This window comes from Paramisgurnus dabryanus, chromosome 5, assembly GCF_030506205.2.
Source record: "Paramisgurnus dabryanus chromosome 5, PD_genome_1.1, whole genome shotgun sequence".
In the NCBI taxonomy this organism is placed as follows: Eukaryota; Metazoa; Chordata; class Actinopteri; order Cypriniformes; family Cobitidae; genus Paramisgurnus; species Paramisgurnus dabryanus.
The window spans coordinates 49,812,191-49,827,776 of NC_133341.1; the positions used below are offsets into that span (position 1 = coordinate 49,812,191).

At 37.1% G+C, this 15,586-nt stretch overlaps 1 protein-coding gene across 2 annotated transcripts in view; it reads right to left on the reverse strand.

The window, feature by feature from the left end:
- The window catches only part of taf6 (TAF6 RNA polymerase II, TATA box binding protein (TBP)-associated factor), a 107,234-nt gene that overhangs the window by 3,980 nt on the left and 87,668 nt on the right, over positions 1–15,586 (reverse strand). For both annotated transcript variants that reach the window (XM_065284626.2, XM_065284625.2), the window contains 2 exons: positions 435–608; positions 140–331 (listed from right to left, as the gene is read on the reverse strand). In XM_065284626.2, coding sequence (XP_065140698.1) covers positions 140–331; positions 435–608 — 366 coding nt within the window. The remainder of the gene's footprint in view (positions 1–139; positions 332–434; positions 609–15,586) is intronic.

Consider the following 15,586-nt stretch of genomic DNA (forward strand, 5'->3'; position numbering starts at 1 on the left):
TTGAAATTTTACATTGCAAAACTTGTAAGATATATTCCTTGAGATCGTTGTCATGTTCCTCATTTGTAATCATTTTGGATAAAATATTAGCTGAATGCTACAATGTAACTGTGGTGTAAATTTAAGTCAAACCCTTTACCTGTTGTGTTGAGGAAGCCCCGGCACTGGTTGCCATTACAATATATTTGGTTGCTGGGGGTGACGGCTGGGTGGGCGTTCCAGGACGAGTGGACATGAGTGTGAGAGAACTAGGCACTTTAATGATGCTGGGTGTACGGGAGCCACTTGATGCCGCCAGCCCACTTTGAGTCATTGACAGAGTCGGCCGTGGCTGCAGAGCAAGAGGGATTTATATCATATTATTCATAGGATCAACTTAAAAAAAAAAACTACCTGCTCAGCTCTAGAAAGGTTTTCTTTCCACAAGTACTCACCTGTGTGATGGTAAGTGTTGTTCTGTTGACTGTTTGGGCCTGGTAGGCAGCCTGTGCACGAGCCTTCACGACGTGTGAACAAAGCATGGGGCCCAGATATCCGTAATCTGCCTTGTATTGTTCCACAATATCTGGGACCGGCCTAGTTTTAGCAACCACACTTGCACAGTGTTTCTAAAAAGATAAGGGGAGAGAAAAACTATGTAAACCATTTGCATCTGACAGAATTAGATTAAACAAAGCTTAACATTTCAGAATAAAGGTGCTAATCTGTAGATCATGGCTCCATCATTTTAATATTGCTCAGTATTCCTTTCTTAAGCTAAACATGTATTCTATTGAGGAATGGGAGTGCAAAAATTATAAATAAGTAAATGCATGTACAAAGAAATATATAAAAGAAACAAATAAATAAATTCAAAAATAAATATCCAGAGAAATATAAAAAACAAACATAAATGAGTATTGCAACTTTTATTTCTTTATTTTTTTGTTAAAATATTTTTAAGACATTTACTTATTTCTGTATGTATACATTTTGTATGTATTATTTTATTTATTTCCACATTTTCCAATATTATGTATTTATGTGAACATTTATTTTTTACATTTATTTATTTCCACATGTATTTATTTCCACACTTATTTCTACATTTCTGTGTCTAACATGTTAATGAGGAGAGTTAATTTTTCTTTAGCTTTAGCAATGGAGCACAGACCCAGCAAACACAGAACGTTACCCTAATGTTAGTTTTGGGTTATCTTTTGGTTATTTTTTGGGAACCAAATAATAACATTCTGGGAACATTCTTTTTAGGGTTTTTTTTTGCAACCATAAAATAACGTTCCCATAACGTCGCTGGGTGGTTATTTTTAAATAACTAAAAATAACTTATACATGACGTTCTCTAATGGTTATTTTTTGGTTATTTTTTAAACCATTTAAAACGTGCCCATAACGTTGCAGGGTGGTTATAAAAAAATACAGACCATTCTTTAGTGGTTATTTTTTGGAGCCATAAAATAACATTCCCATAACATTGCAGGGTGGTTATTTTTAAAATAACCTAAAATAACTTAAACAGAACATTCTTTAATGGTTATATATTTTTTTTGGAGGAAATTAAGTGAAAGCATAATTAACCCAATAATTCCTTAAGTGTGCACGTCTGGTATGCACATGCTCTTCTGCACGCGTTTACCCTGCGCTCTTCACAAGTACCCGCTTTCTTTTTCGTTTTTACCTCAAAGACTTACATTATTTTAGCGTTTCTTTTTTCTCTTTCTTGATTTAGTAACTTAAATATGTGAGGAAAAATGTATATATGAGTGATTTCCAATCGATTTGAGGAGAACATGAGGAAAATATGATGTTAGAAACTTTTTTATTGTTGTAAAAACGGATAGCCGCCTAACTGTGGTAAGATCTTTTAAAGATTAACCTAAAGTGAATGAAATGTTTATTTATTTGTCATTTCGTCCTTACTTCAGAGTCAAACATTATTTTAGTGATTTCTTTTTCTTTCTTCATTGGTAACTTCAATATTTGAAAATAAAATATATTTTAATGATTTCCAGGAGAATATGATGTTAGAAGCTTTTGATTGTTGTAAAAACTGAGAGCTAGGCATTTATGTAATTTAAACTGATCTGTTACCCTAAAGTAAATTAAATGTTTAACATTTTTCTAGCGATTTCTATGTTCTTTCTTTATTTAGTAAAATATATGTGAGAACTAAAATATATTTTTGTGATTCCCGTCTATATGAAGAGATGATGTTATTGATTGTTGTAACTTAATTATGGAGAAGCGGCTAACTGCTGTGGTAAGATCTGTTAAATTAAAGTACATTTAAAGGGCACATAGCACGAAAATGTCACTTTATGAGTTTTTTTAACATTAATATGACTCCCCCCAGCCTGTTTATGTTCCCCAATTGGTTAAAAACGGTGATAGCTCTAAACTGAGCCCTGTGTATTCTGCTCTGCCTTTGAGAAAAATCAGCTCAGATGAGCTGTTCAGGAAAGTGCCTCGTTATGTTGTCAGAACGAGCGAGGTAACCCCGCCGCCTTTCTCTGCTTTGCCAGCTTGGAGCATTTGGGCCCTGCCCATTAGGATAGAGAGTAGAGCCACTGTACTGTTAAGCGTGCCATTGTTTGTCATCAAGAGACATTGAGGGAACTGAATAAAACTTTGAAGAACAAGCTATGGGTCGGCACTGGATTTGCAGAGAGACTGCCACCGTGCAGTTCGCGTGCTCCGTTGTTTTTTATCGAGAGACATTCATGCTCTACCTATGTAAAATATTTTTTCTCTTTTATTAGTTTGTTAGTCTTATATTATTTTTCCTTTTACTTCATCATGGTGACACAAAACCAATGTAGCAGGCAAAACTTTGTATGTCTGGTATGCTTAATGTAATAACGTTTAACTTCAGAGGCCTTGGCCACCCAATCAAGCGGAAGAAAGTTCTTAAATTCTTAAAAAAAGAAAAAGTAGACATAGCTTTCCTTCAGGAAACTAATTTGTCCAATGAGGAGCACAAAAGACTCAAGAGAAATTGGGTCAGGCAAGTTTATTTCTCTAGCTTTACTAGCAATAAAAGGGAAACAGCAATACTTATTCATAATAAATTACCTTTCATACTGAACGAGCAATATAACGACTATGAGGGCAGACAAACACTAATTGGGGGACATTATATGGACGAGAACTGACATTACTAAAGGTATATGCACCAAATGAAGATAACCCTAAATTCAAGATGGATACGATCACCCTATTTAATCAATATAATATAGACTTTGGAATAGCTGCTGGAGACTTTTATTGTCATATGGATAGTACTTCAGACCAATCCTCAACCACACTGTCTAACCCCAATGCTTCTAAGACTCTGAGTTTAGCCTCGGCTGATGTAGGCCTGGTCACTGTTTGGAGAGAACTTAATCCTACAAGGAAAGACTACACTTTCTATTCGGCTAGACACAAATCATACTCCTGATTAGACGTATTTTTTACCACAGGGTCATCTCTTATCCATAGTTTCATGCGATATAGGGACCGTCCTTATATCAGACCACTTACAAGTCTACCTGAGTTATTCCTCCCCCAGCAGACAAATCAAACCAAACAATGGATATTAAATGCCTCCCTCCTCACTGACTCTGTGGCTTGAAATAATATTAGAAAATGGTTAGAGCAGTACAGACAGGATAATGCGCTCTCCCAGTTACTCCGTAGGATGTTACTATCTCAGAGGATGAGAAAGAGCAGTTGAGTGCTCCATTCACCTCAGAGGAGGTGATACAAGCAATTAAATCAATGCCCTCTGGGAAAACTCCAGGTTTGGACAGATATTCTATAGAATTTTATACGTTTTTCAGGGTGCAAATCGAGCCACTTTTCATGCCCATGGTCACTGATTTTTTTGAAAATGGCGTTCTTCCTGACACTATGAAGACAGCAATAATATCTTTAATACACAAGAAGGACAAGGATGCTGCTGCTGAATGCGCATAATTTCTCCCAATTTCTTTACTTCTAGTTGACTTTAAGATATTATCAAAATTAATTGCACGCAGGCTGAAAGACCTGTTGCACCGGATTATTACAGGGTACCCCCAGGATTGTCAAACCTAAATTCAAGGCTTTTTAAGACCTTTTTAATACCACCTCAAATGAAATTTAATCCCTACATCGCACCCATTCGGGTAGAATAAATAATTTTAAATAACGTAATATACCTCAAATTATTACTATTTACAAGTGTTTGAACATTCATGACAACATGCCTCAAAGGCTGAGTCCAAGGCCCAAACGGCCTAACCCTTATCTTTACCCAACAATCAAAACCAACAATCAAATAGATTTAAATTTACATTTATAAATGTATTGTAAATTTGAAAATCCCTAAATCAGGGATGGACAACTGGAGGGCCAGGTGCCACATGCAGCCCTCCTCTTTATCTTGTGCAGCCCGCCACGTTTTAATATGACCATTATGTCAGAGAAGGTAATTTATGTTAAAACAATAGCCTTGTTTGATCCATGAAATAAGCTACAAACCAAACAATAACACGAATTTTAAGGTATTCATTTTTTTGCTGTTTAATAAAGTTAAGATAATAGCAACATCTAATAACACTCATCAGTAATGCTCTGAATCAGAACAATACTGACAAACAAAATTAACCATATTATGAAAAACAAAAACCCCTTAAACACAACAACAAATTAAAATGTAATGCTATTTTGAGCCTAAAAAGACAAGAGATCTGTTCACTGCACCAAACAAATAACTGGACACAAGCTCATATATAGATATATTTCTGTTAATCTTTATACAGGACCATACAAAGTTTTCTAATGCTAACTTATGCTTTCTGTACACCTAAAGACTTTGAAAAGATTTAGAAAAGACTATAAGATTATCAGCTCACATCTAAAGACTTCGGTTCACAGTTTTTAGTCTCAGACTAAAAGATTTTACAAACACTGAATCTTGTAGTGACACTATTTACAAGACTACAACAAGATTAATTTAGCTTTTTATTACCACCAAATTCCTCCCATCATGCTCAGCAGTCTATAATAATATATATATATATATATATATATATATATATATATATATATATATATATATATATATATATATATATATATATATAGTGTATAGTGTAAAATGTAGGAGAAGCAGCTACAGTTAGCTACTGTGGCTTTTGCCATTGCAGTCATTTGCAGTGAAAGAAAAAAGAAGTGAGGGCCTTGTCCCCACTCCCACTTATGGCGCTTTTCCATTGCATAGTACCCCACGGTTTAGTTTAGTTTGGGTCAGCTCACCTCACTTTGGCGTGGTTAGCTTTTCCATCAAGTTTAGTATCACTTCGTAGTGGGAGGGATTATAGGCGTGTCGTTATATTTACGCTGCCTACTGCTGTGACATCATACACGTGAGAGCGTTGTTGTACATTCCCATACATTCATTTATTTCTCAGCTCCACAAAATTAAAATTGGCCACCACAAATAGATGTTTGCTCATCGCGTTTATAACTACCTCTGTCTCACATGACAGTTTCTGTTCAAACACCCGACCCGTGGCGTCAGTCGACGGCGCTCCGCTGAGCCTCATTCAAATTGCATTTAAGCATATATAATGTGAACGTGCACGTCGCGAATGTGCCGCCACAAACTGCAAGTCTGGAAAAAACTGTTATGGTGTCCCGGATTCTCAACCTGCGGATGTTTTTCATCGCTAAAAGGGTGTTTGGAAACTTATAGCAGAACACAGATAACAACATGTTTGCTTGAGACAGCGCAAGCTAGCAGTAAGCTAAAGCTAATATTTACATTATAGCGATGACGTGACGCTTCTCTCAGACCAATCAGTGATCTACAGTGTTTTCGCGTCACGTTTGGTATCAGCTCGGGTCGCTTGGAACCCCAACCGAGGTGGTACGAAAAAAAGTATCGGGTACTACGTACTGCACCCAATGGAAAAGCTCCCAAAAGTAAGCTGACCCGACCCAAACTAAACTAAACCGTGGGGTACTATGCAATGGAAAAGCGCCATTAGAGGTCTCAGCAAACTGTGTCCTGAGAGACATGCTGCGTGTTTTAACCTCAGCAAATGGAACATAGGCTACATAGGGTAGCATTAGTTACATTTTCCCAGTTTGTGCAAAGCTAGATTACTTCTTTTTCATTCAGTCTTTCATTCGTGCTCTTGTACAGTAATGTCAATATCAAACATTAGTACGCCGGTTTCAACAGCGTTTGCAGCGCAGTTTAATAACAGTATAAAAATCTCAAGTTCACATTACTTTATTTTATATGCATTAATGAGCAAAACCTCTTCAAGACGGTTTTTGACGGTCAGTGTAATTTATTTAACTGTGATTTGTTTAACCCACATTGTTTTCGTGCTGTTCTGGTTCGTGTAATGACATATATAGACACAATACACAATTATAGACATAACAAGCCCATGGCACATTATAAAATATGTTTCTCTGAAGTTTTACGATAAAATAAAAAATTCACTCAGTGATTGACAGCATGAAGCAGTCGATCGTGTTTCCCTTCAACAGTTTAAGCATAAGATTTAGATTTATAGATGTACGTTATCTGTTTCTCTGAAGACTATTAAGGTATATGAGGACTCATTTGCTGGGCAGAGAGTGAATGACAGCGCAGTCTTCTGGTGTTTTTAAATATTTAATTGCTTTCTTTTAAATTGCTCAAAGTCATGACTGTTTGAAACACACTTGGCGTCACATTTATGACCGCACGCGTGCGGTGTACATGCTTGTACATGGGCACCGAAAAAACACGCGCCGCTTACGCGTTGCTCACGCTTTTCGGCAATATCGCTCCACTTCTTTTCTTTTTCCACTCTGTCGTGGTATGAACGGCAGTTTACATCAAAAAGACACGGCTGCTCTGCCCACCGCTCGACAAGGCGCTCCTCTCATCCACGGTCCATTTTCGCCTACTTGGCGCTCGTTCTGTTTCCACGTCCGTCTACATGTTTCTTTGTTGTGACTGATGGCTTCCTGTTTCCGGTTTTCGGAGAACGAATTTATTGGTTGTTAATTGTTTTACGTCACGAGACTACGCTGGGACTTGCGATAATATCAAACATGTTTGATATGAAAGACTAAAGAAAGACTGGCATAAATCGGGTCGCCAACTGCAGATTATCACCTCACAGTTAACGATCGAGACGACGGGAGCGCGCCGAGACTCCAGTTAGATTCCTAAAGACTGCCGGTCTTTAGTCTGGGACTGTGAAAATCCTTTGGTGTACGCTAGGCATTAGTGTGACAATGTAAATATGTAGCCTATAGTATATATTGCAAGATGATATTATCTAATTAAACATTAAACAAAATATATAATAGCTTTCAAATTTGCGTTATTGTTTGCAGCTTATTATTGCATGGATCACACAAGACTTATTGTTTAACATATAAATTACCTTCTCCGACACAATGATCATATTAAAATGTGTCTTCTCTACCTAGATTTACTAGAGACAGATTGTGGAACAGAAGATTGTTTGTGTCACGGACACCCGTCATTGTCCCGCCCCCACAGTCCCAAAGTCAACTTGATCGAGCAAGTGCGTGTTGTGCAGCTGCGAGTGCATAGAGAAAGTCGAGCGAGTGCTCATCCCAGCCTTTACTTTATCATCCCAGCCTTTTTACTTTACTTTTTACTTTGCTCGCGTGACTGTATGAAATTCAATACTTTTTAAAGACTTTTAAGACTCCGCGGGTACCCTGTATTAATCCTGATCAGTCGGGTTTTGTGAAGGCACCCCATGCATCTGACAATATCCGGAGGCTAATTAATGTACCCTACTACTCTCGCTTGATGCAGAAAAAGCGTTTGATAGGGTCGAGTGACCATATTTGTTTGCCGTTCTAAAGAAATTCAATCTTGGTGAAAAATGTATTGGGTGGGTCAGAACTATGTATAGTAACCCACAAGCCCAAATACGCATAAATGGTACCTTCACTAAAAAATATGATTTGTTTAGAGGCTGCCGGCAAGGATGCCCTCTATCTCCGTTTTTATTTAACTTTGCAATTGAACCATTTGCAGAAACCATACTGGCTGATGAAGAGATTGCGGGTACTGTATCAACATTGGGAAAAAACAGAACAAAATTTCACTATATGCAGACAACATAATCCTATACTTAACCAGCCCTGAGCAATCAATCCCAGCCGTAGTAGATCTTCTTACAAAATTTGGAACAATATCAGGCTACAAAATGAATTTGACAAAATCCAATGCTCTATTAATTAACTCGTCCTTTTCTAATAGACTCGGAGCAATCCTACCTTTCACCTGGGCCCAAAGCAGCTTTAAATATCTTGGGGTGAATGTGGCTCTGAAACTCAAGGATCTTTACCTCATAAATTACATTCCATTGCTTAAAAAGATTATGGAGGAACCAGAACATTGGAAAATGCTCCCAATCTTGTTTCTTGGACGAATTAATGTAATTAAAATAAATGTTCCGTCTCGTTTCAGCTATTTATTTCAGTCACTGCCCTGTTATTTAGATAAAACGTTCTTTAAATCTATAATCAAAATGTTATAGATTTCATCTGGAAAAAATCTTTACCAAGAATAGCTTTTAAATCTTTAACAACATCTAGAGAGAAAGGGAGACTGGCGTTACCGGACTTACAGATGTACTACTGGGCCGCCCAAAGGGCCTCATTAGCTGGGTTCAAAGACGTAATAATGCACACTGAATAGACACAGAAGAAGAACTTTGTACTCCTATTTCTATAAACTTGCTACCATTCATTAACAACATAAATGCAATGCATCAAATAACAAAAACATATGTAGTTTACAACACTCTTCGTGCTTGGCAAGATGTAAATAAGTTCTGCGGGAACTTTGGCAAAATTTCCAGGCTTTCCCCCCATCTTTAAACCCAGATTTGCCACCATCAATTGGTGGTTCCTTGTTCGCGAAGTGGAAAGAAAATGGTACACACTAAAGTCCTTTGCTGTTCTAATGTTAGAATACGAAATTCCGAAACAGGACTTTTATAAATACTTACAAATTCGCCATTTAACCCCCAGGGGTCCAAAAACGCGGGGACTCGTTTTGACGTGTTTTCTCCTTATCATAGCAGAATCAACTTAAAATACTCCATCATTAATAATCAAAAACTTACGTGTTTGACATCATTTGAAACTCTGAAGGGTCCTCTTTAATTAGTGTACATTCACAATAACAAGAGATCTTTGTGTTTTTTTCAAATAAAGAAAATAAACAGGGTGCGCATTTAGACATTTCTGTCTCCACCAGCTGTCTCTCAAATCACGTTACAAAAATCAGTTGAAACTCCGCGAATACTCGTCACACAAACATGATACACATATCCAAAGAAAGCCTGAAATGTCTACTTTTAAACAAGCTTATTATAATCAAAAACAAATATTTCCTGTTTATATAATCTGCATTGAAGTAAAGAGAGTACCGTTTTTCCTGGCTGAGCTCATTATCTTTAATTCAGTCACGCCCACAGGCTGTTGGCATGGTAATGAAGAGACCAGCAGTTCCAACAATAATAAACAAAGCGTAAAGTTTGATCAGATTTAAAGACTTTACCGCATGTTTGGATTATAAACTTTATACACACACGTGAGGAATATCTTCATTTATGTCTGTACATTGAGGAAGAGAAGCGTTTATCTTTAACGTTACCTAAGAAGAAGAACAATGGAAGACGCAATGGAGGAGGATATATTCCTGAAGAAACTGTAAGTCATTTGTCTTCATTTATATTTGCTATCATGTAATATGTTATGGCTTGTGCAGTTCAGCCTACATAAGCAACCTCAGCAGACTGCACGCTTCGGATTGAAAACTTTCACATTGTTTACAAACGAGTACGCGTGATCTCACGTAATGGCGGATTTCATTGTTACATGCTGTACAGTGTTAGACACAGTTATTCACTTTCGAATCCTTCATGCCAACTTTGAGTAATGCTGCACTGCTGTATCTTTTAAGTGTGTGCTGTAATATGATTCCATGTTTACATGCTTATTTACAAACGAGTACGCATGATCACGTAATGGCGGATTTCATTGTTACATGCTGTACAGCGTTAGACACAGTTATTCACTTTCGTATCCTTCATGGCAACTTTTAGTAATGCTGCACTGCGGGATCTGCTGTAATTCGACATTGTTTACATGCAATGCATTCCATACATTGCGCTTTACACGCGACACCGTTTAATTATGAGCGCCGCGTTGTTTCCACGGAGACGCGAGCTCGCGCACATGGACGCCATATGCAATGTGTTTTTAAAGTTCATACTCGCTTACAGAAACAAGTTTAAAACAGAAGCTAGACGATAAGGGGATGGGCATCTGAAAACAGTAATCTGAAAACAGCTTTTTATATAACTAATCATTGCAGATGTTTATCTGAGATACTAATTTAGTTTATGTATGTATGGGTATTTCTGTGGACAATTTATGCTAACAGCTGTTCATGGTCTGCATCCCTCTCATCAGTACAAAACTAAAACATATTCACACTTTTTGGAAATAAAGTTAAATGGTAACATGAGCCACATGAGGTTTACAGCTCTGTTGTTTATCAGTTTCTTATACAAGTTAAGTTTTTGAATAGGGTTCGTTTCCAAATAAACTGAAAATGTCCTACTGACCTTCATTTCTATTTTGATTATATTGTTAACTTCTTTATAAACCTCAAACAAACATGTATTTATTTGTCCTCACATTCTTTACTGTAGTTCCCTCTCACATTACTGCCTCATTATGCAGCTCATTATGCAGCTCATTGTTTGCTAGCTGTCAATCAATCCCTCTCGCATACGGCCCCTCTAAACAAAAAGTGTCTTACAATTTCTAAATCAATATATTGGTTTATGTGAATGAGTAGGCAGGATGATTTTCACATCCAGAGGCGGTTCTACACGGAGGCCAAGGGTGGCCCGTGCCTCTGTAGACATGTCCCTGGCCACCCCGTGCTGACCAAATAAAAAAGTATAAATTTATTTTGATTTTACACGCGAGCGCCAAAAGCGGAACTAATGCGACGCAACGTTCTACACGGGCAAATTAGAGAGGCGCACCCAAATACTGTAGCCGCTCTGCGGGTGCTGCTCGGCGAGTGTCTCAATTCGTTCCCAATCTCCCGATGTTGAGAATGTGTATGCAGGTTCGGGCACTGGTAAGGATTCTAGCTCACTTGACATTGGGACACTGTTCACTTGTTTTCCTGTGACGTGGCTGCTTAAGCGCGTTGTGATCATTCACAGCTGTTACTCATCAACAACCAGCAAAACCAACATCTCGCTAACTTTTTAAATAGTACATTGTAAAAAGCGCTGTAATTATGCTCTTACATATACGTGCATAAAATTGGAGGAATATAATTAAATGTTACATATAAAAATGTTTAAAATTTAAAATAAATATTATTTTAAATATTGATTAGACTGTGGTCCCTAACTGTCTAGCAATGTGTGTTTATATGTCAACTAAAACAAATGTTTGTCTTTATAAAAGTTTGCATTTCATAAAGTTTATTTAGTAGGCTCGCATGATTTTCGGTTGGAGGGCTTTAGAAAAGATTCCAGCTCCGATTTTGCACCTGCACTCACTCTTGTATTAAATAAATATTTATATGAGTGTGAAGTAAAATAAAGTTTAAGGGGTGGTTTCCCAGAAAGGGATTAGACTAATCCTTGAATAAAATAAATGTAAGATCTGTCCAAACTGAAAACAACTTGCAATGCCATCTTAAAATATATCATTGCCCTTTGTTTTGCTTCAAAATGCACACAAGTAATGTTTTTAGTAAGGTATGTTTGGTAAAACTAGTTATATTTCCTAATTCAACTAAGGCCTAGTCCTGTCTTAAACTAATTCCTGTAACCACCCCTATAATCTTTAAATATCATTTCTTGCCATTTTTTATGTGCTCCTCTGGTAAAACACTGACCACTCCTTGGCCCCCCTAGTGAAATTTGTCTAGAACCGCCACTGTTCACATCATTTTAAAGAAAAAAACTCTAGACTACTAGATTCTGTTTAGGAAAGTCTTGTTAAAACATGTTTAGTATGGGTTTTGTGAATTTATATCAGTGACTTAAAATGTCTGCTTTTTTAAAAACCACGCATAAACCCTTTTCTCAAAAAATACAAACATCTACATACATGTAGCTCATATAATATTTTAGCCCAGTTTGTGCTGAACACAGTGGTATGAGACACTTGCCATTATTATGTTTTAAAGCAACTGAAAAAAGACCAAATGTAAGAGCATGTCAGAACCTCTGACAGTGTCCCAAAATGATCGCACCCCAGAGGGTTAAAAATATTAATTAGATTTAATTCATACAATAAAGACAGTGTAATTATTCATTTGATTCAATTTCTGTACCTAATGCAAATTTTAGACCTTACGTAATGTGCAACTTTGTTCTTTTTTATAAATGTTTGTACAGGGTTCCTACAGGTTTCTTCAAGTTAAATTCAAGTCTTTTTAAGACCTTTTTAAGACCATTTATATAAAAAATTAATACCCATTTCACGTCCCTACCAGCAAAGAAAAACTAAAAAACTTAAACTTGTGTTCATTTATTTTTCCGATGTGAAATGGGTAAAAAGATGATAAGCCAAGCAAGTGTGAAACATTTTTTTCAGTAGGCCACAAGAAAGTTTGCCAAACAATGTTAAGTTGTTAAGGAATTTCTGAGATTTTCTTTGATTTTTCCCACTTCTCCTTTGCCTTTTGCTGTGTTGTGTTGCAGTCTATGATTGTGGTGATCTTCATTTACTGAAGGTATCACGTGTTCGCAGTATTTTGTACTGTGACCCGGGACTGTGTTGCGTTCTCAATTATTGGATCCGCCACTCTTTATTTATACTACTTTATTAAACAAACAGAGATGCAAACACATGTATGTTCAAAAAAGAGAAAGGTAATCTAAGCCCTCACACCCAGGCAAATATCCAGATACTTAGGCTACATTGCCACAGACCCCTGCCATCCCTACCAACCTAGGTATATACTGTAGAGAAAAATGAAATTCGAAAATCAAAAGACGCCGACATTAATTTGGAATATTCAATTTCATTTTTTATGTTAAACCAAAACTCTTATTGAACTATCTAGCACTTCTTCTTGCTTTACTCCTTCTTCCTCTTCTTCCTGGCCACCTCCTGCAACGTATCCAGGGCCTTCCATCTGGCTGCATTCATTTATATTAATTTCACATTATATTTCATAAATCCAACCATAAATGAACAAAGCTGACAATGTTTGTCAAAGCATCACAAAACACTTTACTGTTTTTGCACTGACATATGAAGCAATACTTGTGTAGATGACCCCTTTTATCAAACTCTTTTGAATACAATAATATGTATAGTATATTAATGATAGAAAGTGCAGGTCTAGAGATTATAAATGTAATCGGTGTGTTATGGTTTATGTAGTTTTCTTTCCTTTTTTAGATAGAGCAGAAGCAGTAAAAGTGCCTCTATTAATTCCTCTCTTGCAGATTAAAAGAGCTTAATCCACTTATTATTTTAGATTCAAAAGTCTACTTGCTGTCCCAGTGACTGGTGACTTTATATTAGAGTTTTGCGTTTTTTATATCTAGAGTCAGCTTGAGCTTTGCTCGTGCAATGGGCTTAATTAACATTCACATTGCTTTTTTGCTACCATCTTTGTGATCTTTGAGCAAACTTTTTAGATATAAAAAGATGGTTCATTAATAATTACATTATTAAACAAAGGGACGGAGAAAGAAAGTGCAGCGCGTGGTCGTGACTTTCAAACCAAGCCAGTTGTTATCGCAATAGAAACGGAGGCACGCAGCTTGAAACTGCACGTGAACATTAGCGCTGACTGACTCTGATCACGGCCGTTTTCCTATCGACTCGGGTTTTACACATAATGTTAATCGGACCCGGTCCTCCGTGAAAACCTCTATGCATACAACTCTGCTCAAGTTCAGAAACATGTTACGCTGAACTCGCTTCATGTCGCACCCAATTCATCGAGAAACAGCGAGCACGTGAACGTACAGCAGACTCATCGGTAGAGACACGATGTGCTCACAACCAAAATGCCATTAATAATAAAAAGGCGCAGGCGCTGAAAAGCGATGTGTTTGCATCCCTGATTTAATCAAAATGTGGTTGACAAAGAAACTTTTAAGGAAAAATACAATATGGAGAAGTTACATAGGTATTACAAAGGTATTATTTCCAAATTCATAAATTCAATGCTTTTAAGGCTTTTTAAGACCCCGCGGGAACCCTGTTGTAATTTCTCTATTTGTTTTTAGATTTTTCCCACCCCTTTTTTTGCTGATCCGAGAAATTATTCGATCCATGCCTCAAAAACCGCAATTTAATCCAAACCGTGAGTTTTTTGATCCGTCAGACCCCTGGAAAACGCTAAATGCAAAACTAATCCCAGACAATCTGCCTGCTGATAGGAGAGAGGTCAGGGCCGGCCCTGGGCATAGGCGGAATAGGCAAATGCTAAGGGCGCCGCCGACCCCTTGGGGCGTCCGTGCGCCCAAATTATTATTTTTTTAATATATGTATATAAACATTTTACTATAAATATTTAATTCTGCACAAGAAAACAGCAGTTATTAATGAATTATTAGTAGCATAGTATCTCGGAAGATCTTGCTTGTTAAATAGCTCTATACTGCACTGAAGTGGCAGTTTAAAATATAAACCCAGAATTCAGCGAACGTCAAGACAAAGAAAACGGAAACAACAATCAGACCGAGATGCAGAATTTACATAATGTTACACAGACCATGTTTAAATTTCAATGTTTCTGGACAGAAATACCAACTTGTTCACTTTGTTTGGTATTAATAAGTGCTGGCCGCGGTGCTGAAGACGCGCTCGGACGGAGTACTGGTGGGACATGCACAGATATTTACGTGCAAGCCATTGGAAACTATTATTCGTTATTATATAATTATTATTCGTTATTTTACTTTATTACTTTCACTTAAGAAGAGTTCTGCACTTTTTATTTCAACATTTCTCTTTATATAAATACTATTTTGTACTTAAATCTATAATTTCGTTACTAACCCAACAAACTCATCTGCGCTTTCCAATAGGTTGCACGTAAGGGGAAAAGTATAGCTTTCTTCCACTTGAGAAGAGTTGTGCATTTTTAAACTTTTTAAAAAAATATCTCTTTTTTTTCTTCTATTTAAAATCTATAGTTTCGTTTACTAACCTAACTAATGACTCGTCCGCTTTCCAATAGATTGCACGTAAATATCTGTGCATAAGTGCCACCAGTACTCCGTCAGAGCGGGTCTTGGTCTTCAGCACCGCGGGGAGCAGCCAGCACTCAGCTTATTAATACCAAACAAAGTGAACAAGTTGGTATTTCTGTCCAGAAACATTGAAATTTACACATGGTCCGTGTAACGTTATGTAAATCCCGCGTCTCGGTCTGATTGTTGTTTCCGCTTTCTTGTTCTTTACGTTCGCTAAATTCTGGGTTTGTATTTAACTGCCGCTTCAGTGCAGTATAGCCACAGTATGCGTGCGTGAGTGTGTGTTTGTTTCCAAAATATTTTCA